The 23,933-nt window shown below is 50.5% G+C and overlaps 1 protein-coding gene across 5 annotated transcripts; it reads left to right on the forward strand.

Moving 5' to 3' along the window:
• Positions 1 to 109: 109 nt before the first annotated feature.
• VEGFA (vascular endothelial growth factor A) lies at positions 110 to 23,490 on the forward strand. Of its 5 annotated transcripts, XM_084203518.1 has the most exons (8): positions 110 to 1,136; positions 6,950 to 7,001; positions 12,100 to 12,296; positions 13,943 to 14,019; positions 14,436 to 14,468; positions 17,205 to 17,276; positions 18,419 to 18,550; positions 20,822 to 23,490. In XM_084203518.1, exons 1-8 carry the CDS (start codon positions 1,071 to 1,073, stop codon positions 20,841 to 20,843), a joined length of 651 nt encoding a protein of 216 aa, XP_084059644.1. In that variant the 5' UTR covers positions 110 to 1,070; the 3' UTR covers positions 20,844 to 23,490. The 5 variants fall into 5 exon arrangements, with proteins under 5 accessions (XP_084059644.1, XP_084059647.1, XP_084059646.1 ...); XM_084203521.1 differs by lacking the exon at positions 18,419 to 18,550; XM_084203520.1 differs by lacking the exon at positions 17,205 to 17,276.
• The last annotated feature ends 443 nt before the right edge of the window (positions 23,491 to 23,933 follow it).

Here is a 23,933-nt window from a genome sequence, read left to right on the forward strand (position 1 = left end):
CGCAGGAGGCGGGGAGGAAGGAGGCCGGGCCATCGCCGAGGAGGTGGGACTTGCCGGAGCGTCTCTCCCCGTGGCTGCTCTGCTCAGTTGCAGAGTGCTGACGAGCGGCGGGCGGTGGGTCAGGCGCTGCGCGGAGCCGCCGCTGGAGTGCGCGGAGCGGGGCTGCCGCCGCGCAGGGGGCGAGGAGCGCACGCCGCGCCGGCGGGGGACAGCGCGCCACGGGAGCAGCCCTCCCCGGGCACCGGGACCTGCTGTTAGCTTGCCGCCTTGCTTTATCCTCTCGTTTAATTTATTTTTTCCCCACCTATACTTTGATCCGCTGGGATTTTTTTTTCCTCCCTTTCCTACAGAGCCTTCCCACGCCCCAGTTCCCTCCCTCTCTATCCAGCTTGGATTTTTTTTTTTCATATATTACTATTCTGATTTTTTTTAAGCGGTGGACAGAGAGAGGGAGAGACAGTAACGGAGAGGACAGGAGGAAAACGCTCTGTTCGTCCTTTCCGCCACCACCACCCCGATTTGCGGAGAGGGGTCGGGCCGAGGGGCGGCGGAATCAGCCCCTTTCTCTCGGGGAGGCGACCCCGGTTCGAGGAGCCGCCGGAGGCAGCCGCCGCGAAGAGGGGGCGCAGGAAAAGAGATGCATTGAAAGTTTCCGCGCAAACTTTGCCGTGAGTGCGCGAATCCTAGCGAGCGCGGCGCGGGTGCCTGCCTGCCCCGACGCGGGGAGAGCGCCGCGGACGGGCGCCGCTGTGGAGCTCGGACTGCCCGGCGGCAGGGGCCGGGCGGCGGCAGGGCAGCCGCGGAGCCTGCGCTCGGCCCGGCGGAGCGCCCACGGAAAGCAGCAGCGGGGACCGGCGGAGAGCCGGGCTTATGGAGGGGTGAAACCGGAGACCCCGAAGAGGAACCTTCCTTACCCCGCAACCCTTCGCAGCGCCCGGCCGGCGGCACCTCAGGAGGCGGCGGGCACGAAGGAGGCGCGGGCGAGAGCGCGGCGGGGCGGCGGCGGCAGCGGGGCGGCGGCGGCGAGGCGGAGCACGGCGGGCCCCGCTTCGCGGCGTGCGCCGGCAACCATGAACTTTCTGCTCACTTGGATCCGCTGGGGGCTGGCGGCGCTGCTCTATCTGCAGAGCGCGGAGGTAAGCGGCGGGACGGGGGCTTTTGTGCCCCGCGTAGCGGAGGGGGGAGGGAAGGCAGACGGCCGACAATACTTTTCCCCCCTTTTATTGTTTTCTCGCGCCCCCCCTTTGCCTCCCACCTGCTCGGTGCGGTGCGGCCGCGCCGCTGGCGCCGGGTACGGGTGGGTGCCCGCAGCATAGACACGTGTGCGTGCGGTGCTGCAGCGGGGGGACAGCGCTGCCCGCAGCTCCGCGGGGCCCGGGGCAGCGGCAGCGCCGTGCGGAGTGCCCGCGCACATGAGCGCGCCCCGGCGCGGGGCTCCCGGCGCGGCGCGGCCGTGGGGTCCCGCCGGGGCCGGGGCGCGGGGCAGGGAGGCAGCGCGCTGCCTTCTTGCATCAGCCTCGGGTCTCCTGACATTGCAAAAGGCTGCTTCGGCGATATTTGCCTTGGGTCGCAGCTCGGGTTCGTGCCGCCGTGTGGAGTTCAAAATGCCTAGCTGGAAAAACAAATAAGAGATCAAAGAGGACAAAATGGATCCAGAATTTCTTCCAGATTGGAAAGAAAAAAAAAACAAAATAGAGATCTCCTGCACCGAGATTACAAAACCAAGGATTTTTCTCTTCCTCTTCAGTCACTTTTACCTCATTGTCATTCTTGAGGAATTAGAAACCAACTCTTCCTCCTTTCCTTTATTTAAAGAAAAAAGAAGGGCAGCTTTCTTTGCAAACCTGTCCTATACATCTGTTTTCTAGAGTCAAGAGGGCTATGTTGCCATGAGATATTAAGGGGTTTAGACAGAGTGCCCACGTGAAAGTGGCTGTTCGCGAGACAGGCATGGATTACGTTTTAAAGGTTTTAACAGGTTAGTTCTCTCCTGCCATTTCTGCTCGGCACTTTGAGAGAGCGCGGGCCAGATCATCTCCCACAATCGTAAAAATAAACGTCTCTTGCAAACTAATCAGTTATTCACATTGTTTGTTCAGCACCGATGCTGGAAGGCAACTCCCCAATTAGGAGCCATTTCAGCTGTAACTGAAGTCATGCAAGCACTGCACGCTTTGTTTCTAGCCTGTTATATCTCTACTTTATCCAGTGACAGCCGCACATTAGGCTGTGCTCGGCTGTTCTCGATGGGAACTGAGGCACACTCTCACTTGAGTGTGGCACAGAGCAGCTCCCTGCTGCCTTCCTGCCAGATTTGGCTGGTGGGACAATTGTTTCTGCTCTCCAGGAGTTTTTCCACTGTCACCCAGAATAGGAGTTTCTTTGCCTCCCAGCTCCTCAGTAAAATTGTACAGTAGCATCTGTTCCCCACCTATAGTATAGACAAGTCTGTATTGGTGTCCAGTGATAACACCCTTTAACCCTCCCCTTGTTCCTTTTCCCCTCCCCTTCCTCTTCCTCAGAAGAGGAAACGGCAGATCAGGTAGAGCCGAGATCTATCTGTCCTCATAAAAACCTCATGCTGCCTTTTCTCCTATGCTGGAGGATGGTGCAGATGAGAAAACAATGTAGTGATGGAAAAAATGGTAGGGAAGAATTACAGGAGTTTGGGGGGAAGTGTTGCAGGGACAGACACAAGAGATAGCTGGAGGTTCAGGTACCTGGGTGATGTGGGCTATATAAGTGCCCAGGCAGATGGATGGTGAGATCTGCCCTTCGGTTCTGTCCTTATTTGTCCGTTGGTTGTCCGGGCACCACAGTGATGGGAACGTTAGGAATACCAGCAGATCTCACGTAGGCAGCTTGGTGATGACTCTGAGCATGGCAGGAGGCATGACTTTTCACACAGGACTAGGGTTTGTGCTTTGATGATAATATTTATCTGGCTGTCAGGCTGATCTGTCTAGGTAGCCAGGCACATAAGAGAGCATTAAATAAAAGCCCTGACAGAGCCTGAGTTGGGGAATCAGGGTCCAGCATGAGTCAGGCAGCTTTCCTGGAAGTGAAGGAGAAGGGATGAAGGAATCACGGCGCTCCTCTGGTGAGGGTTCAGGGGGATGACTCCTTACTGAGGTGGTTGTTATGGTTGCTTCTGCAGCGAGACTTAGATGGTGGGAAATTGTTTCATGGTCGTGTATGGGCAGCACAAGGTCGTATATGATGCCACAAGTGTCTGCCTCCACAGAGGGTGGCGATAGCCTTTCCTTGCAGGCTAGGGAAGGAAAGGCACTTTTGCAGTACCGCCCTCCCAGCTGATTGATTGTGCTGAGCAGTGTGCACAGTCCTCACACAGCATGGGATTTGAGACGTTGCATTGTTGTCCCCTTCAGGTCCTCCCTTTCCTAGAGAATGGGGGACAGGTGGTTATTCCCCATCTTCCTTCATCTGTGGGTCTTGCTGCCAGTGTGGTGACAGGTCACTCCTGATGATGGTCTGGGAGCTCTTCCCCTCCTGCCCAGAACAGCAGAGGGACCTGGATATACCAGCTGTATTGCCATGGGGAAGAGGCAGCGATCAGACACCGAGGGAGGGAGAAGAAGCCTGTGACTAGACTGTTAATGATCACACACCCACCAGGCTGCCTGCTTTTGCTGTGCCTCTGCACCACACCACGATGGGGAGCCACCAGAACCTGCTTCCACAGCCCTTAGGCAGCTGGGACACAGCAGGTCACCTTCCCCAGAGCCGTTCCTGTGCTCTGAGGACGGGCCGGAAAGCAGAGTACTCCTTTGGGAACAGGGGAGAGGGATGTCTGAGCGGCTCACTGATTCCTGAGCAACCCCAAATCCATTCTCCTGTCTGTTCTGTCAGAGGTCCCTTGGCTGTGCTGGCAGCTTGCAGGATTACTGACCTCTGTCTGCTTGTACAATGGAGAAGGAGTGCAGTGAGTCCCATTCCCCCCCTCTCCTAAGCAGAAAACGCTGAGAATTTCTAGTGCCTAAGACGAAAAGTGCCTTAACTCCTGTCCCAGAGTCCCTCTCAAAGTGGATGGATTGTTTGTTCCAGTCCTAAACAGTTACAAAGCTCTTTTAATGAGCCTGCACAGATTAGGGGGAGGGGAATGGAGAAAAAGAGTCCTGGTGGTGGTGGTGAGGGGGGTGATGGTTAGAGAGGAATGACTTGATTAACCTTTTCTCTCCCTTCAGAGCAAAGCTTGCTCTGGACAGGGACTGGGGGAGAAGGGAGGCAGGGAAGGTACAGACATGTGGATGGTGTGAAGTGGGTTTATTTGTCAGAGAAGGTTTTACCCCACAGAGGGAGGGATGTGCATTCGCTACAACCTGCAAAGAGCACAGAAAGGAGCTTCCTCTGTCAGCCCCATTTCTGGGCTCATTTATCCTACTCTCAAGGCCAGGCCAGGGGTTGCTTCCACACTACTGTGAAATGCTGAAAATCTATTGGAAAGAAATTGTGTTACAGAACTGTTGGGTAATGCCAAAAGCCAGCAGAGGAGAGCATGACCTTCAGGCTCCTACCGAAGGGCACAGTTGGCCTGCCTGTCCCGAGGAATGTTTTTGGTTCCCCATGTCTGATACGTAGCAGACTGTTTTGAAGTGAGGCACAAGGCCCTGCCTCACCTGCTGTTCTAGTGAACATGCTTTGAGGGCACTAGGCACAGGTGAAAGACACTGCTGAAAGGGCAGAAAAGTTTCTTGGAATAGTGAGCAGAGAGCCTGTTACTGATAGTTCTGGGAAACCTTTCTAGTTTTTGCTGAGAGCTCCCCTGGGAAAGCTCAGAAGCTCTTTCCCCACTTTGCACTGATCTCGTTTCCCATCTTTGGGGTCAGATCACATCCCAGGTCCAGGTGAGCACTGCGAGAGTGTTCTGGCTCCTGCTCCACTACATCAGGGGCAGAGCAAGGTGCTGGCTAGGCACAGGTGAGTGGTAAAAGTGTGTGTGTGGCTGGCTTCTGCTTCTCATCACTTGTGCAGACTGTGTACTTGCATGTGAGGAGGCAGTGAGCTTGGCAGCTGGCTGGGTAGTTTTGCATAGAGAATGGGTAAAAATGACCCTCAAGGTGTCTCCAAGCTAATTTTGCTCAGTCTGTCATGGTCATTTTGTGTGTGAACCAGAAATCCCTCTGTGAAAAGTCTTGGGGGCGTTGTGACTTGAATAAACTGACTTGGCTCGTGATCCTCTTCCTGTGCCATAGCAGATTGAGGCTTTTCTGCCCTTGATGTGGTTTTCTTTTTACCCATAGATTGTCAGGCACTGAGTGGCTTTGGAAGGAAGGCCGCTGCAGCCTCCGCTGCCTCCATTTTGTTTGTGCTGTTGCAGTGACCTTCACACTTCAGGAATGAAACTGTTTCTAGGAACCTGCTTTTTAAAGTGTTGTCACAGCACTGAGACTGGGCACACAGCCCCCCTCCTCCCCAGAGAAGAAATAGATCCACACATGGGGCAGCTCAGGTCTGGGCTGCTAAGTAATGCCCAGGTATAAAGGACTTTGATTGAAATGAGAAACAAGTTCGGTCAGGGGGACCTTAGACAAAGGGAACTATGCACAGACACAAAGGAATGTCTGGGAGAGGGGCTTCTAGCTGGCTCTCTTGCCCCCTCCTTTTAAAAGCTGACATTTTCGGCTGCTTGGATGGTGGTGCTGCCCTGTGCACAGGACCGCTTAGAAGACCACAGCTGGCAGATTCCTGTTGTGAGCTTGGGGTGGACATGGCCTTAATTTAGTTCTGTCTTCAGCTATAACATCAGAGGGCCTTTTTCTAAGCCTGAGCACAGCATATTGCTGACAAAGCAGTGTTTTGTATGGATTCCCATGCTTCTTATGGGCCTCTGCTGAAAGGCAGCAGGTTCTGGGATAGATGGCATCACACAGGTGGCAACATACCTCGGAGAAGTGAAAGAAAGCTTGGCTTTTTCCATTTTGGTTCAGAACAGAACAGCAGGGGGAAGCCTGACTTGGCTGGAAAGTTACGTCAGAGCTAAAGCCCTCACGAAGAGCAGGAAGAGTGGCGTTCTTGTTTCACCTGGAATTAAAAAGACTTCCTTAGTAAAGTGGTGTAATATTTCTCCGTAACATTTTGGGGGTGGGTTACCTGTCACCACTCCTGCATCAGTGCTTTGGAAATGTCCCTAGTCCCAAAAGGCAGCAAGAAGGACTGCAGAGCTTGCAACCTTTTTATTTTTGGCCCAGTGGGAAGCTGTGGAGTGCAGGAATGGGATCCACGCAGGGGCTGGGGACTGGGACCACTAGGTGAGGGCGCGCATCGCCCTCCCTTCCATCAGAGAGGAAGAAAACCCGGGCGGTTTGGCGGCGTCCGTCGGCAAAGTGGTGCTGTCACAGTTAATCGCCCTGACACCCGGCCAGATGCCGACACCTCCGTGGCCACCACTGCTGGGTGACGGACATCTGTGACATTGAGAGGGGAGCGATGCCCTCCGTGCCTGGCTGCCCTTCTCCCCCCTCTGCCCTCCCGGGCCAGATTCACCTTTACGGGGAGAAGCGGTGCCCGGGTCCATCGGTCGTGTCGGCAGCAACAGCAGGTCTCCCCGTTACTTCTCTCCGCCGGGCTCGCATTTGCTCCCGGTGTTTGCCCGCGGTCACTGACAGCGGCTCCCCGGGGACGCGCTTCTCTCTTTGGGGCGTCCCTCGGGCCCGGCACACCGCCCTGCCAGCCCCGTCGCCCGGCCCGGAGCCGTCCCGCCCGTGCCCCTCTCGGCTCCCCCGGAGGAACAAAAGGTCCCTCTGTGCCCGCCGGGGCGGCCGGGGGGAGCGGCTCGGCCTCGGGGGCGCCCCCTCCCGCCGGGGCTCCCTCCGCCCCCTGCCCGGCGGGGCGACGGGACCGGGACCACCGGGGACCCTGCCCGGGACCCCCCGCGCCGCGGGTCGCGTCACGGTTCCGCGTTGTGACCGATTTTCTGTTGTCTTTGCAGTTGTCGAAGGCTGCGCCTGCCCTGGGGGATGGGGAGCGGAAACCCAATGAAGGTAAGCGCTGGGCGGCTTCCCGGCGGGCGGGGACGGCCGGGGGCTGGGAGGAAGGAGCCCCCGGAACCGCCGGCGGCCGACACCGCCACCTCCCGGGGAGCGGGACCGGGGGCTGCCGGCGGGAGGCGCCGCCGCCATCAACCCCTTGGTGGGGCCGCTGCGCCCCCGCCCCACGCCGCGGGCCCGGGCCGGGCCGTGGGGCCGGGGGTGGCCGTGGGGCCGGGCTCCGGGGCGGCCGCGGTGCCAGGGCGGGCAGCAGGGCTGGCCCAGCCCGCCCCTGGCTTACCACAACTCGGAGTGAAACTGCGTGCGTGCGCTGGTGCACATACGCACGCTCATTTATATATATATATATTTATATATATATTTTTATATATATCTACACACACACGGGCGCACACAAAGAGCTGAGTAGCGGCACGCAGTTTGCTGGGGATTCGCCACAGTGCTGTTGGAAGGGATTTGTCAAATTTTGCTTCCCGCCTCTTTCCCGGCGGTGCTAGTGATGCCCGGCTGGGTGGTCAGGGCTGGTCCCTGAACAAAGGCCGGAGCAGCCCCCAGATGGCAGGTCTCTGAGGAAGAGGAGAAAGGGGCAGTCCAGGATGATTTTCTGGGATCATGCCTCCCAGCAGTCTCAGGTACCCCGCTCAGTCAGGAGATTGCTAAGCACTGTAAAGAGCCAGGCTTGAAAAGTACACCTTTTTATTCTGGTTTGGGCTAGCAGACTTGGCAGATTCAGGGAATGGCACTCTAGGGTGCTGATAGGTTCTGATGGGTTCTACTCATTGGTTCCTGGTTGTCCAGTGTGGACAGGACCATTGCCTGGTGGGGAAACAAGGTGGTGTCTCTGCAGCTGCTGTGATCTTGTGTCTTTCCGGTTGCCCAAAGGCCAGGATGTGACAGTGTCCCCTGCCTCGTTGGGTCGTGCAAGTAAATGTGGACCAGAAGGGCAGTCAGTCCCTGGGTTAGGCAGAGATGTCTCCTGCGAGCTCCCTGCCTAGTGAAGCCCTGTGCGTGTCAGGAGGTTGGCTTCTGTCCGCAGTCCTCAGTTCAGCAGTGGGATAAAAGGGCTGTGGACTTTGGAACCTTCAGGCTGAGGTGATCATGACCTGCTTTAAGACCATCCTGACCGTGTTTTCCCCTTACCTGCGTAGCAGAGCAGATCACTTGTTGCACGGCAGGGTCTGGCAGACGTCTTGCAGGGTCCCCACGGGCTGTGACCTTCAGCGTTATTCCAGCCAGAGGTCAGCAGAGGGCTCCAGCACTGTGGGCCCAGATGGGTTTTTTTTTCTTTTCGTAGCAGTCAGTTTCAATTTCTGTAACTTTATTGGTGTGACAGATTCCATGTGTGTTGCCAGAGGTTTGTGGCAGGCTGTGCTTGGGATAGGTGTCCATTTTGTGCTGGCAAAATTTCTGATTTGCCGGTGGGCTGCCGCCTGTTGCGCTTGACCCTTGCTCCTGCTGAAGTCAACAGACGAAGGTTCAGTGACTCCAGAGGGATCAAGATGGAGCCTGCTGTGAGGCTTATTTTGGTAACCAGTTCTCTGCTGTTGGTAGAAAAGAGCTAGTGTCCTCATCTGTGCCATTTGTTGTGCCCAACAAATCCCTCCTGGGGAGGGAAAGAATCAAACAGAATTAACTTCTGTCACAAGAAGGTTGATGGGATTGCAGGAGAAGCTGGTCTGGCAATATAAGTGGTGAGACTTCAGTGTTATTGTCTGGTGCTATTTCAGGTTCTGCAATGTAGATACATCTGTGAAATGAAAGTCAGGACTCCTGGCTCTACCTCTGTCCTGTGGTTTGAACTTAGCGGTCTTCTCTCTATACCTCAGTTTCTCCTCTGTGAAGAGGAGATGATGACTGGCCTCTGTTACCCAAGCATGGTCCTGTAGTTCCTTCCTCTGAAAGCTCTTAGGGGCTTGGGCTGAAAGGTGGGTTTATGTCTTTGGCCATTTATGCTTTCTCTGCGATGTCAAACTGTGACAGGTTTTTATTTGGGATGGACTTAATCTTGTTGGAGACTGTTATTTTAGCTTCAGCCCCTACCCTTTTGAGCTCAAGAGAGGCTTCTACGTGTTTTGTTGCAGAGGAAGTTGTAGAGGAGTCAGACAAACACTCTTTTGTTTTACGAGAAAAGCTTTTCTGGTATAAATAAAGGAAACCACCATCACTTGTGGCTGCGCTTTTATTTTCAAAATAACAGTGTGTCTGTATTGCTGCTAAGCCATTGATGGAGAGGGAGACAAAATGATCAGAGACTTCTCCTTTTCTAGTCCAGCCTGTTCTCACTCAACTGCTCCAAATTTGAACTTAAACTCTGCCTTGAAGAGTTAATGTGGGTCCTGTCTGTGTTTTAACCTTCCTTCCCCCTCCATTCACAACAAATAACCTCTGATTCAAATCTGGAGGTGTTTTGCAGGGTAGGAGTGAGTGTGAGTTAATTGTGGGATTAACTTCTAATGTGGGCTGAAGCCCGGATTGCAGGAAGGGAGCAGACCCAGTGGTGTTAGTCCTTCAGTGACCTTCCTGTGCTTCCCCATGAAAGACACCTTCTTCCATTTGTGGCACAACCAATGGAAAGGAAGCGCAGGCAGAAGCAGCCCAGCAAAGTGTGCAATACAACTCCCAGTACATAGGAGTGAGTGTAGGTATGGTAGAAGGGGCAGGGCTTTGCTGTGAGGTTGACTGTACCTCAGTCATGTGCTCCAATTTGGTTTGGGTGGTAACTGTGCAAGTGAACTATGGAGTGTTGTACAGTCTTCATGTGAATGCTCTGTGTCCAGCAAAATAAGGCAGTGTGTCTTTTGTGGCAGGATTTTCTGACTGGCAGCTAGGAAAAGATTCCCTGGTTCATTTTCAGAGGCTGATTCAGACTTTGGAAAACCATCATGTGTTAAAGGAAAGGTAGAAACTCACAAATTCTTCATGTGAAAGATTTAGTCCTGTCAGATCTCTCAGATCTCAAGTATAGTTGTCAGGGTGCAGCTGTGAAAGTAAAAGCCCTGCAAAAGAAGTTGAATGTGCTGTTCTGGGGCCTGTTCTGTAGTATTGTTTCTCAGATGCAATCCAAGTGCCTGTATAATGCAACATTTAGGAAAGCATGACAGGTGCCAATCAGTTTCACTTCACTTTTCTGCTCTTGTTCTTCCTCCTTTATGCCCCAGACTGGTGTGGTGAGCAGCATTTCATCTGCACAGGTAACTGCTGCTTTCCCTCCCTCTTACTTTCCGTCCCTCCCCTTGACGTAGGTCTGTAAGCATTTTTATCCTGAACTATGTCTTTACTGCCAGAGTTCTCAGATCCTGTGTCTGGCGCAGTGTGAATAATCAACAGTGCAGTTCAGCAACTATCTTTGTGCCGGCAGAATTTCCCACGTATTAAATTGTTCAACTTGTTGGATCATAGGCGTTGACTAAAGTCACTCCAAAGGGGAACAGGAAGAAGGAGGAGAAGCAGGTAGTCACAGACAAGATAGGAGAACAGACAGGAGACATACGGCAGTTAGGGGAGGAGTGAAGAGGAAGGGAAGGAACAAGGAACAGAAACGTTGTCTTCTAGACAAGGAGTACCAACAAGCAGTCCATGCCTGCCAGGCTACATTTCCCTTTCACAAGCTACTTTCTCTTTTAATAGCTGCTCACACTCTCTGACACTTCAGACTCCTTGGAGGGAAGCTCCTCCCCTCTTGTACCCGCTCTCAGCACTTCAGCACTATGGTACTGTCAGCCCCGCATGACCTAGAATTAACTTTCAACAATTAACTGCGGGCTGTGAGCTTCAAGCCCTGCAGCTTTTGCATTTTTGTGGCAAAGTAACCTTTATGCCAGTTTGTCACAAGTTCAGGGCACTTTAGAAGCGCTTACTTGAGACCATTATTTTCCATGATGCAAGCAGTTTGCTCTTATCACTCTGAGTTATCAACCTTGGTGCTGGAGGACTCTGCATACTGTACAGGTGGATCATTATAGCGCATAACAGCATGGGGCAGGTACTATCTCCTTGTGCATACTCTTATCCTCGGTTCCATGTGAGACATCCTCTGTTGCCGGTGGTGCTAGAGCAGGAGGCCTGGAGGGCTCCGGGTACTCACTGTTTGCAATACTATACTAGCACCTGGGGTTTGTGTGTGCGTGTACTTATCTATACTATCTCTCATCTCTTTAAATCTCTCCAACCCTTGACCAAGCAGCAAAATGAAGCTTTGGCAAGAGACTGGGAAGCATTGAGAAATACTTGTGAAATCAGTGCAGATCGCAAGCGGTTAGTGTTTACTCCATTTGTAGGGAAGGCATGGGATAATGGCAGATCCACCCTGTTCCCCCTCCCACACTGTCTCATTGTGGTTCAGTAGCCAAATATATAGTCTGGTTAATGCTGGGGGTGCCGTGAGCCTACTTTGAATCTTTCAGTGGGTGGCTCGGTTCCTCGGTCTGGGAAAGTGGTCAGTGTGGAGACACGGAGGCTGTGACTTGTAGTGGATGCTGTCATGGTTCCCTGGTGACCTGCTGAGGTGGATGTTCTGCACGGCCAAAAGAGGTAGATGACAAGAAGGGTGAAGATGCATAGCCCCATGGTTCAGAGCCTCTGCTTGCTCTTAGGAGTGTCTGTGTGCTGAGGTCCATACAAAGGATGCTTCTGGCGTTAAAACAACCGGGGCATCCACTGACTGTTTTGAAAGGGAGTAAAGCGCAAACCAGTGAAGGGCCTTAGTCCAGAGCGCAGATTAGCTGCTGCAGCTCCTGGGTTTTTTTGGCTGAGCTGATACTCTTAGTGGCAGCATATCAGGAGTATGGGGAATAGCAGAGAAGAGGTTTGGGTGAGAGTCACCTGTGGCATACATCATGGTACCGGGAAGGCAGTGAGCTCTCTTGTCCATTTTTTCTTTGCCCTGAAGCAGCTGTAGAAGGAGATTGTCTTTTTCCCTTTCCACTTGATGTGTGTGTATGTAGAGCACAGACAATGGATTTAGGCCTGCAAGACTGTTAGTGAAGAGCATAGGGTAGTTGTGTTGCAACTGTCTGGCTCACTTTAAGGGGTGAAGCGCTAGACATTTTTGAGCTAAGTTTGCATTAACTTATTCCCTCCATTCCTCTTTTAGTTATCAAATTCCTGGAAGTCTACGAGCGCAGCTTCTGCAGGACTATTGAGACCCTGGTGGACATTTTCCAGGAGTACCCTGATGAGGTGGAGTACATATTCAAGCCATCCTGTGTGCCTCTGATGAGATGTGCGGGTTGCTGCGGCGATGAGGGCCTAGAATGTGTCCCTGTGGATGTGTACAACGTCACAATGGAGGTGAGGGTCCAGCTTGCAATCTGCCATGCTTGGTTGGAAGGAAGCCATCACAGCCACCCCAAGTCCCAGCTCCCAGCTAATTCAGAGGAAGGGCAACCTACCCCAGGGAACCTTTCTTCTGACCCTGGTGCTCTGTGTTACACCACGCAGGGTTAAAAGATGAGTTGCCTATGTCTATTTAAGGCTAAGAGTAGAGTCTGTGTTTTGGCCCCTGCCCAAATACAGTAGGTAGGAGCATGCAGAGGAGAGTTTCTGCAAAGGAGCACCTTGTGCTTAGAGAATGCAAAGGAGCATTTCTGATGGTGTTATCTCCCAGTTCCCAAAGAAGATACTCCTTGGGCCCTTGCACCACCTTAACTCTACACACAGCTGTTGTTCTGAAGGCAGCAGAGTAGGGCAAAAGGGGAAAACCTGTCAGCAGTCTCTCCTGAAGGGCATGTTAGGTCAGCCTGTACCAACAGAGCAGGGAATTTGGTCTTTGGCTATCCTGCTACAGCAGGACTTAAAGGGGATCTACGAAACAAACTGGGCTCTTCCTCCTTTGTTTGGAGACTGCTGAAGGTGGCCATGATAGCAAAGGCTAGGCCTTTGGGGAAAAATGCAAATTGCTTTAGAGAGCTTAGTTACTGCCCTTCTTTGTGAGACTGGATCCCAGCTCTTGTCCAAAACTGTGCTGGTGCCCATTACCCATAAGCCGTAGCTTCCTCACCTACTTTTGTCCCTTAGCCTCTTGAATGGCCGCTATAAATAATGCTGTGAATTTTTAATATCAATGAGAGATGTGCAGTGCTAAGTGATTAACCAGCAGGTCCTTTTACTTGAATTTTGGGTTGTGTTTGAACTGTCTTGGGGAACCTGCCTGTGCTCTCTCATGGTTCCCCATACTGCTTTTCCACTTGCAGGCTCCAGTCATACTAGCTTGGTGTAGCTAGGGATGGTATTCTTCCTCCCATTCCTTGCTGAATTACAGTTCTTGACTGGTATGCCTGCACGCCTGTAAAGGGTCCGAGGCTGTAAAGCAGATCTCTAGACCTAATTTTCCAGCCATGTTCTGGGTTAAGAGAATGTGACAGTATTCTATAGCTTCTAAATAACTTTCCTGGATATACCTGGGGCTGGGGTCTGGGTTTTGCAGGACTCTTTTAAACGCAGATCTCCAGATTTATTTTGTTTGTCAAGTCACTGAGAAAGTGAGATGTCAGCTGGGGAGGAATGGCAGCTTAAGGAAAAGGAGTTGCATTTGGAATTTTCATTTGGGACCTTTGTGTGAGTCTGAAGCGTGGCTTCTGCACAAGCAGCCTGGATGTTCAGCTGCTGTCTGTCCGGCATCAGCCAGGGAGGGCTCATTGAGGACCTTGCTATGGGGGTACACCCTCTCCCATGCCTGTCTCCAAGGCAGTCCACCAGTGCTGACACTGGGCATGCACGAGCAAACAGAGCTTTGGCACAAGTCTGGTGTTGCTGCTCGCTTGTGATCAAAGGCCTTCCCTGACTGGGAGAATGGGGCCTCAGAGCTAGCTCGAACTCTGCCCTGCTCTTCCCAGGAGCACCTGGGGTGTGAGTGCTTTGCTGCACAGCAGCCTGATTTGGGGCTGTGAACATGAAGAGTGAACAGGCAGTGACCCTTTCTGTTTCTTTCATTCCAGATCATGAGAATTAAACCCCATCAGAGTCAGCACATATCACACATGAGCTTCTTACAGCACAGTAAATGTGACTGCAGGTGAGAATGGAGCAGCACTGGTTCCTCTTGCAATAAACTTACTCTGAGCCTTTCCTTTTTTCTGCCATTGGGTTGGGACTCTTATTCAGATGCTTCTGCAGCCTTCTCGGTTGGTTTGCAGTGGGATGGCTGAGCCTGGGAAAAGAAGCCCTCTGCTGTCAGGGCTCTTCCATCTCTAGCTATCATAGGTGGACAGTGCTAGCCTGCATCCTGGAATCTTTTGGCACTAGCTACTGGCAAGGGTCAACAGGAGAGCAAAACCGCTTTGAGACGGACCATTTAACTGGTGCCGTGGGCATCCTGCAATGCTGCCTGTACATGACCTTCCCTGGACTTGGTGGGAGCTGGGGATAATACAAGAAGTATATGTGATAAGCTCTCTTCTAATGAGGCCTTTGTTCTGTCTTCCCCCACAGACCAAAGAAAGATGTCAAAAACAAACAAGAAAAGTAAGTGACAAGCTTTTCCTCCTTTCTCTTTTGGTGGTTGGTTGGCATTTCCTCTCCCCACTGCCCCTTGCCCTTTTCTTTGGTTGGATATACTCACTTTAAGAAGGTGTTTTTGGAAATGGCATATGGTACTGCATGGGGCGATGCTCTGAATCCATTCCAGGTGGTCACAGAAACCCAGATCTGATGGTCCTTCCTTCATACCCCAGACATGGACCTTGCATGACCCATGGCCATGGCAGTCATTCCTAATGCTTTTTCCCGAGTCAGGGAAGTCCCATCGTGTCTGTCCTGCTGGAATGGATTCAAGGTGCAGCCCCCATTCTGCCTTTCCCTCTTCCTGGGGTGTTTCTGGTTACTGCAAATTGCTGCCTTTCTTTATTATTAATTTTTTTCTTGCTGCTTGAGTGAGTACTTGCTGGCTTCTTTCACAGCAGCTTTGGTAGGAGCTCTGCTGGCTACAGGGAGAGGCGGAAGTAGAGGCCTGGTGGAGGCAGGACTGATGCCATGCAGGATATGACACTGGTTTTGTTTGGGTGGGGACCTGGGAGGGTGTAAAGGGAGGTGGATGTTCCAGCTGGGTCTCGGTGAAGGCTTTCATAAGGGTTTTTTTAAATCTGATGAATTTGCTTTAGTGGCCTGAAGGAGGTTAAGTCACAACCTCCCCTTTACTTCCTCCCCAAAGTAAAAAGGTTGTGGAAAGTAGAAAAATAAGCTCTAATCCTGCAATAGTTGCAGGGATGAGCATAAAATACAAAACAACGTTGAAAAGAAAGAATGATCTCTCTGAGCGAGAGGATCAGCTGGACTGCGCATGACTGGGAAAGCAGCTCTGCCATTTAGAGGTGCGGAGTTGGAGAGGAAGGAGTGAATATTTGGAGAAGAGGCTGAATCTGAGACCGAGGGAGCAAACAGGAGAGAGAGAGCTTTTTTCACCCCTCTCCTGGTGGTTGTATGTTTCTAGCTGCCTTCCAGCCTCTCCTCCTCCCCCTGGAAATCTGCTCCTGGCTGTATCAGACTGCGTGCAGCCAACAGTCCTCTCTGCGCAGGGCCGTGTCGGGGACGGTCGGTCTGTGTGGCTCTGTAGTTTGCAGGTGTGCGAGAGTTTGGTCTGTATGAGCTCTGGTGAGGATGGGGTGTGGGTGTAGCAGCCAGCTCGGACCGTGTTGCATTCACTTTTCCTCTTCTAACAGCACCTTGCCTGCTCTTTGCTGGTTCTGCACTCCCCAGGGAAGGAAGGGAAGGGATGGGAGAGACTGGTGTGCTTTGATTTGTGCCGGATTGAAAGTCTTGTTATATTGGTACCCCTCTCCTCCCTTCAGGTTGATTTTCTTCCCCTCACCGTCTCCCTGTGACTCCTGCCTGACATGTAGGGCAGAACTAGGATTGAGCTGATGCTCTGACACTCGTTCCAGTGAGACGACTTGAACAGGGCCTAGGAAACACCTATGGTGCTTTCTCTTCTATCCCTCCAATTCCCTTTGACAGCTCTCTCCCGAGGTGGGCTGCACCAGGGAACGAGGGAGCCTTTGCTGAACTGCCTCAGAGCTGGGACTCATTTGCCTGACAAGCCCTGGTGCTTTGCCTAGGGCCTTCTCCTTGCATGTCTCTCCCTTGCTCCTGTGCTAATGTGGCTCAAGGAGCAGTACAGGCTCCAGCCTCCCTCGCTCCCTGTGCTCTCAATGGCCCATAGGGATCCATGGTTAGTGTCCAGGGCTGCATATCCTATTCTCTGCCTGCTCTGCTCCTGCCCAAGAATCAGAGGCAACTGGTGAATTTTTCAGAATGGAGTCAGTACCTTGGCTCCATCTGCTTGTCTGTCTGGCAGGTCCATGTGGATGGTGACAGGAGGGAAAGGGGGGAAGAACTGAAAGCAGCTTGCTGATTATCTCCTGGGTAAAATAACTAGGTCAGGCCATCCTCTTCCCCCTCTTTACTCTTCAGTACTCAGAATAGAGGCTGCCAGAGGAGATGTTACAGACATCCAAGTAAGGTCTCCTGGAGTCCTCTGAACCAGAGGCAGGAGATGATGTGGATAAGCAAAGCCTTTGGGTTGGGTAGCTCTCTCTGAGATCAGATCTCTTCCCTTGTCTGTGGAGTGCTCCCATCCCAAGGCAGGATTGCCACCTACCCTGCAGCAGAGCTATTGGAGCTCAGCTGCCCCCTCGTAGGCCCAGTACTGGGCAGTACATCATGACAGAGTGGTTCCCTCTTACCTGAAGAGAGCCCTTTCACTCAGGTTGCCTTTTGTCAGTTGTTGTGCGCCTGTGCTTGTCGCCTGGAATGGTTGTCTGCACTCACCGCGGTGGCGTGATGCTTTCACAAAGCTTTCTGTTCCTTCTCCCTCTCACCCCCTGCCCCTTTCCCACTGCCCCTCTCTGGAGGGGGCAGGTGCCCCTCTGAGGCTCCAGCAGATCCGCCTCTGCTCGCAGCAGCCTTGCAGGAGGTGGTCTCTGCTGAGTTCCCTGGTGTTGGCTTGGCTGTGGGCAGGCTGGTTGCAGAGCTGACAGGAGCGCCGGAGCCGGTGAATGTGCGTGCGAGGTGGAGATCTGTGCTTCAGCCCTGGGATTTACCCTCCAGTCCTGCCTCATGTGCTTCTCCCCTCCCAGCAAGGCACATGGCTGTATTTTTTTCTCTTCTTCCTTGCGTTTTCTTCCGTTTTCTCTCTGTCTCTCCCTTTCTTTCCCCCTCTCTCTCTTTCTCTTTTTTTTTTTTTTTTTTTTGTTTTTCTTCCAGAAAATCAAAGCGAGGAAGGGGGAAGGGTCAAAAGAGAAAGCGCAAGAAAGGCCGGTACAAACCACTCAGCTTGTACGTTTGTGTCCTCTGCTTGTAGACTCTATTCCCTCCCTGTCCCCAAAGCAATCTGCCTGCTTGCTGCTCGCTCAAATCTCACCCTCCCCTCCCAGTCACTGGTGGGCTGCAGATCCTGCAGGGGCAGCGCTGGTGGTGGCACTGCTCTGGCACTAAGGCTATCTCAGGGAAGGTGGCTTTAGCTTGCTTGGCTCTCTAATCATCAGTGGTGACCATTGTCCCAAGGCACAAGAGTGTGGTGGGTGGATGAGTACCCTGCACCTCTTCACGCCTTCCGGTTGCAACTCTGTCATCTGCTTTCCACCACTTGTCTCGTGTCCTCACTGCTATGATGACTGGTGACAGGCAGGCTGGCATCTGCCAAGCATGTGTGTGTGTGTGTGTGTGTGTGAGTGTGCGCGCGTGTACACATGTGCGTGCGTGTTTGGTGGAGTCTCACAGGTGGAGAGGAGAGGTGGGATAGTGGGAAGCCAGAGAGGGGGTGCTGGGGAGCCAGGGGGGCCTCTCTGTTTTTTTTTTTTTTCTTCTCATTCTGCTAGATTTGGTGGCTTGTCTCTCTCTGTCTCTTTCGCTCTGCCTCTCTCATGGTGGTTCACAAAATTCTGCATTGTAAATTCACGGCTCCTCCATAGGAGACTCCTAGGTGGTGAGGTTGGGAGGGGCTTACAGAAGGGAGGGCGGTGCAGGGGTCAGCATGTGATGCTGGAGCCCAGCTACTTTCCAGGGGAGGAGAGACCCTGTGTATTTAACTCTTTTAGCCGCTGGCCTCTTTCTACTCCAATAGTCCACTTCAGAGAATTCCTTTCACTTATGTGTCAATAGCTGGCTGGGACCTCTCACCTTCCCATCCTTGCTTTCCCCTTCTTCCTCCCTCTGGCCTGAGCCAATGGATCCAATGCAGCATTTGTGAATACTGTGCAGAAGGCCTGTTTTCTTTCTCTGCGCTAATGCAAGGGGTTGCTGTCCTGGGGCTGTTGAGGTGCTGCTGGAAAATCCATCAGCCCACGGCACTCCAGTTGGCAGCATGGGGGCTGCGGGAGGGGGCAAGGGGATTGCTTTGATGTTCAGGGTGTTGCATGTGTATTTTCTTTCTGCTGAAGCGCTGTAGCTTAGACATCTTTCCTTTTGCCTTTTTGCAGTCACTGTGAGCCTTGCTCAGAGAGGAGAAAGCACTTGTTTGTACAAGATCCCCAGACCTGTAAATGTTCCTGCAAATTCACAGACTCACGTTGCAAGTCGAGGCAGCTTGAGTTAAACGAGCGCACTTGCAGGTTTGTGTCCTGAAGGATGAAACACACAAAGAGAAAGAGAGAGAAAGAGAAAGAGGGGGGGAGCTTGCTTCCTGCTGACTTCTGGCACTAGTGCTATTTGATTACTTCTTTTCTCTGTCCTACATGGGCCAGAGAGCAGAGGGGCTGACTGGGGTGAGGACAGAGTGTCCCTGTGTCAGAGGGCAGCTGCTTGTTTCAGGTGTGCTCTCAGGACTTGGATGGGGATGGCTCCCAGAGACAGGCCCTTTGTATCTCAGGTATTCTTTACCATAGAATAGGATAATGGAGTTCATGTTGCTGAGGTAAGCAGGGGAGGGTCTGTATCCCTCTGTACCTTACCTGTATGCAACTCTGAGCATACTGTTAGACAAAGACAAATCCTTAACTGATTAGGATTTGACCACCCCTGTCTTCCAAGCCCTTTTGCTGTAGCTTCTGGATGCTCTGCTGTGTGCAGAATGAGGAAAGCCATTATGAGCCTCCCTCAAGGCTGAGCCTACATTCTCCTTTGCCTCTTTGTTCTTCAAAAGGCCAGGGAGAGCACCCTGTGTTTTTTTACTGTGCTCACAGTTCCCTATCAATGTCCTGTCCAGAGTTGTGGTTTGAGAGGCTGCAGTCAGGACTGTGAATGGAATACAGCAGGTTTAAGTCTGACCCTGGGCGAAGGCAGAGGTGCCTGTTTCAGATGTGAGGTGGGAGACATAAAGGCACTGTGGGGTTAGTGTTTGTTCAGAGATCCATGTTGTGCATGTGTCATCTGAGTGCTGTCACACACCGTCTGTGGCACGGACATGAAAAGAAACCGATTCCTGGTTCTCACCTGAGCACTTTGGTGAACTCAGTGGGGTGTCTTGACTTGCACAAGCTACATGTACATCTCTGGTGTTGGATCATCCTACCTGTGTAGAGGGAGACATAGAAATGGGGTTGCTAATGAGCACTTGGCTGTGACTCTGAACTCAGATCCCCTTCACAGAGATGCAGGAGATTGTTCCTGATTCTGCGGTATTGCAGTGGCAGCAGCTCAAGGGAAGAATACAAGGGAGAGAGATCCAGGGTCCTCTGTGGCTCTGTCTTGAAAAGGGGAGACATCCATTGGCTAGGTAGCTAAGGCTGTTACAAGAAGCAAGTGCTTCATTCGGATGTGAAAATGCTTTGTGTCCAAGCCAGAGAGGTGTTGGCACTGCCAGCATGATGAAAACTGCTCTGTATACAGAGAATTTTTCTAGGGTGCTGTAATTTCAGTGGGAAGGTAATTGATGGAGGGGCCATAATAGAGTGACTTTCAGAGTTAAGCTTCTAGCAAGTAAAACCCCTGAAGTCTGAGGTCTGAGACCAGACTTAATGTTGCCCTTTTCCCTTTCCCCCCTGCTCCTTTTCCCAAAATCTAGAGTAACTCACAATTACCCTATAGAGTTTGAAGGATGAGAAATAGTAGTAAATACAATGAGAAACAAACAAACAAACCAAAAAAACCCCAAAGAAATCATGGTGGCAGAAGGGGTTTGCTAGTTTCTCTTACTAGTCCCACTCTGTGATGGGATAATTGGCACTAAGGGAGGTTTCCAAAGGCAATGTGTTGGCCAGAAAAATGGGAAGGAGTCATAGGAGTAGTTAGCTTATCAATTTCCAGATAAAAAGCTGGTTAAGCTTAAGTTCCTCTTGCTCTTTCTTGTAGAATTAGTATTTGGACCTGTAGGGGAGGGTAAATTCTCATTTCTCCTGCTGCTTCTTCAGGCCACTGCTGTTCTTTGGTGCTAACCCCTACTCACAGCATCTAGTGGAATGAAATGCACTTACTTTTTGCTTTCTTGCCTGCATGGGGCCTTGTTGTCTGCACTGCTTCCAACCCAAACAAGAGGCTAGGTGGAGAGCCGAGGGTGTGTCTTTGCATGCATTGCTTAGCCTTGTTTTTCTGTGTTTGTGTGTATTTGTGTGTGTGGTGTGCAAAGATGCAAACAAGAAACTCAGCTTTTCTGTGATATGCCACTGATTCTGCTCCAAATTTTTTTTTAATATCCCCCCTGCTCTGTCTAGATGAGCCTGGGGGAATAGAATTTATTGACTCGTTTGTGGGGTCGAGATTCTCAGCTGATTTGCCCCATCTGCACAGCACTTCACCCCACCAGTGACGTCATGCCATGTCTTAACACCATGTGCTCTTAAACACATTAGTCACCACCCTTCCTTCCCTTCCCTGCCCTAGTTGCACCCCCATCACAAACATTAACCCCTGTTCTCTTTTTTTTCCTTCCTTCTCCTCTTTGGCAGATGTGAAAAACCGAGACGGTGAGCAGCGGAAAAGAAGGGGAAACAGCCCTGTTTCTGGAGCCTGATTTCTCGCCTGGACAGAATAAAACAAAACAAAACACTAATCCAAATGAACCCTAAAAATGAAGGATCGGTAGAGCACAGCACTTTCAGTACGGACGATGGACTCCGGAAGGAACATTCCCCAAGGCACCCGCCGCACAGAATTCACCTTTGGGTTTTGAACTGTTTTATTTTATTTTTCTTTTTATGCTGCTAAATAACAGAGCCAGGAAGACTTATAGGGGTGTATTTGATGGGTTTTCCCATGCATACATATATATGTGTGTATACATGCATATACATATATATATATGTATATATATTTTAACCACATCTATATATACATATATGTATATCTTAACCACACACACACACACATATATATTATATATATATATATATATATATATACTGATTATTTTTTTTAACATTGCTAATGTTATTGGTGTCTTCACTGGATAATACTCGACTGCTGTGGACACAAGCGGGCTACTTGGGGCATAAGAAACAAGCTAAGACTGGACTTGAGTAGAAGCGCTGGGTGTAAACTTCTTAACTCTAACTGACTTGTGCGGCCTCCGCTGTTTCTCTGTAGAGTGTGCTGTACCACAAACCACCTTCTCCTTGCCTGGGACAGGGAGGAGAGGTGATGGAGAGGATGGGCAGGGAGTTCCAAAGAGCGGCATCCTAGGGTGCGATGGGTCAAAGGCCAAGGAAATGGCCATCTCCGAGATCAAGGATTCCTCCTCCCCTCTCTTCCCCCAACCTTCGCCCTTACTCGTCTCATAACCTGCCTGCCTTGCTGGGACATGGGATGTCAGTGTACATTTTGCGTTGACTTTATTCGCTGTAGAACCTTTGCCAGAGGGTCATGCTGGCTTCTCTTAAGGATGGTGGGCAGCTGATGCGCACTGACTTTCTGTTCAAGGAATTATCACAGGAGTCTAGATTTCCCGCCCTTGGTGGCTGCAGAAGGACACAAGGTCTACAGTGTGCTGAAGCAAGAATGGGGACCGGTGCATAGCCACACAGTTGTTCAGCACTGTCTGCTTTCTTCATGCACAGAGCTGCCACTCAAGAGCATCCAAGATGCTTATGGAACATTTCTGGAAAGGGATATTAATCAGAAGTATATACACAGTAGTGGGGGTGTGTGTGTATGTATGTGAATGTATGCATTTGTATGTATGTATGTATGTATGTATGTATGTGTTTTTCTCTCTTTTTTATATATATATATTTATTTTTATACATATATATATATAAAAAAATAATATATATGTACGCCAAGATTGAAGGGGGAAAAAAGAAAGCAACTTTTGCTGCCTTCAGTTTGTGTGCCCAGTGTGAATGACCCTTAAGAACGTCAAGATTTTTTTTTTAATGACGTACTGTAAATATCAGGCCCCTTTTCCATGTCTTGGGCTGGGGAATCAAATGTGAAGACAGCTGGAGTCCCTTAGCTGTGTCGTGAGGTTCTTGGCTATGTGTGTATCTGCAGTGTAGGCTGTGGTGTACGTGAAACCCACCTTACACACGTGCGCACACGCACACACCCCTGAAAGTGTGTTTGTACATCTATGTGGATATATATAATCTAGTTCTGTGATTAAAATTATTATTAATAATAATAATAATCAAAAAGGTACTCGGTCTGTGTCAGAATGCTGCCAAACATCATCTGCAATTGAATTTTCAACGCCTGATAATGTACAACACGGAAAGCTTCCAAAAAGACAAGACAGTCTAAAAACAGACTCACAACAAGCGACTACTAACCACTAGGATCTCCCCATCCGACTGATGGCTTTCAGAAGGAGAGAAAACACACGGGTGGGTGCTTGCATCTGCAATGTAGAATGCTGCATCGCGTGCAAGACAGAGGCTTCCGATCGGGGGAGGGAAGAGAAAGTGTTTTATATACTTATTTAATATCCCTTTTTAAATTAGAAATTAAACAGATAATTTAATTAAAGAGTAGGGATTTTTCAGTATTCTTTGTTAATATTTAATTTCAACTATTTATAAGTCGTACCTCCTGTTTTTCTTTTTTTTCCCCTTTTTTTTTTTTTTTTTTTTTTTTTTTGTACTGGTTGTGTATAAATTTAACCTTCCTGTTGTCCCATCCCGTCTCTCCCCAATTGTTGGCAGAGTCAGTAGCATGTTATGGGCAGTTATTTAATTAATTTCTCTAACACCTACCCCTACACATTCCTATTGAGACAACGGTTAGATATACATCTACATACTATATATATATTTGGCTATGTGTTTGTATATATATATATGTTTATGTATATGTGTGATTCGGATTAAATAGACACTACAATTTTTTTATATATGTAAAAAGAAGAAACAGGAAAAAATAGAAAATTCTACATCTTGAATCTCTCTCCTTTTTAATTTTAATATTTGTTATCATTTTATTTATTGGTGCTACTGTTTATCTGTAATAATTGCGGGGAAAAAAGATATTAACACTACATATTGTGTCTAGTGAATTTTTTCAAGATATTCCTTAGTACATATTTATTTTTAAACAAAGAAATTACAGATATATCTTAAAACAACAACGACGACGACAAACAAACTTTTTTTTGTATTAAAGAATTTAATTCTGACCTTGATTTCCTTTGCCTTCTCCTTCTGCCTTTGCATCCTTGTTTTCTTCCATTGTGTAACAGTTTCTCCAGCATTGCCTCTGGAGGCTACAGGGCATCAGCAAACTACCAGTTGGACTCTTGGATTTGTGCCCAGAGCTTCCAAAAGCACCTAGGTACCTGAAACCCATTGAAAAGAATTGGAGGTAGGCACCAAAATCCTTGTGTGGAGCTCAGCCAGAGTTCCCTGCTTGGTGAGAAGAGGGTGGTGTGATGGGCCAGGACCAAGGGGACCGGTCTCCTGGGTTCCTTCCCAGTGTGATGTCAAGCAGTGTGGTGATGGTCCCAACCATGCCTCGCTTGTCAGGAGCCAAGTCCCATGAGCTGGGTACTGTACAGGCAGGAGTAGATGCAATCCTGGTGGAATTTACAATCCAAGATGAAAGTAATGCTGTGAGCCTGCCCTTTCT

Source organism: Fringilla coelebs (genome assembly GCF_963513975.1).
Source record: "Fringilla coelebs genome assembly, chromosome: 3".
Taxonomy (NCBI): domain Eukaryota; kingdom Metazoa; phylum Chordata; class Aves; order Passeriformes; family Fringillidae; genus Fringilla; species Fringilla coelebs.

Coding starts and splice junctions, on each gene's coding strand:
- VEGFA (XM_084203517.1), top strand. CDS start 1,071: ATGAACTTTCTGCTCACTTGGATCCGCTGGGGGCTGGCGGCGCTGCTC. Junction 7,002..12,099: donor GGAGCGGAAACCCAATGAAG/GTAAGCGCTGGG, acceptor TTCCTCTTTTAG/TTATCAAATTCCTGGAAGTC. Junction 12,297..13,942: donor TGTACAACGTCACAATGGAG/GTGAGGGTCCAG, acceptor CTTTCATTCCAG/ATCATGAGAATTAAACCCCA.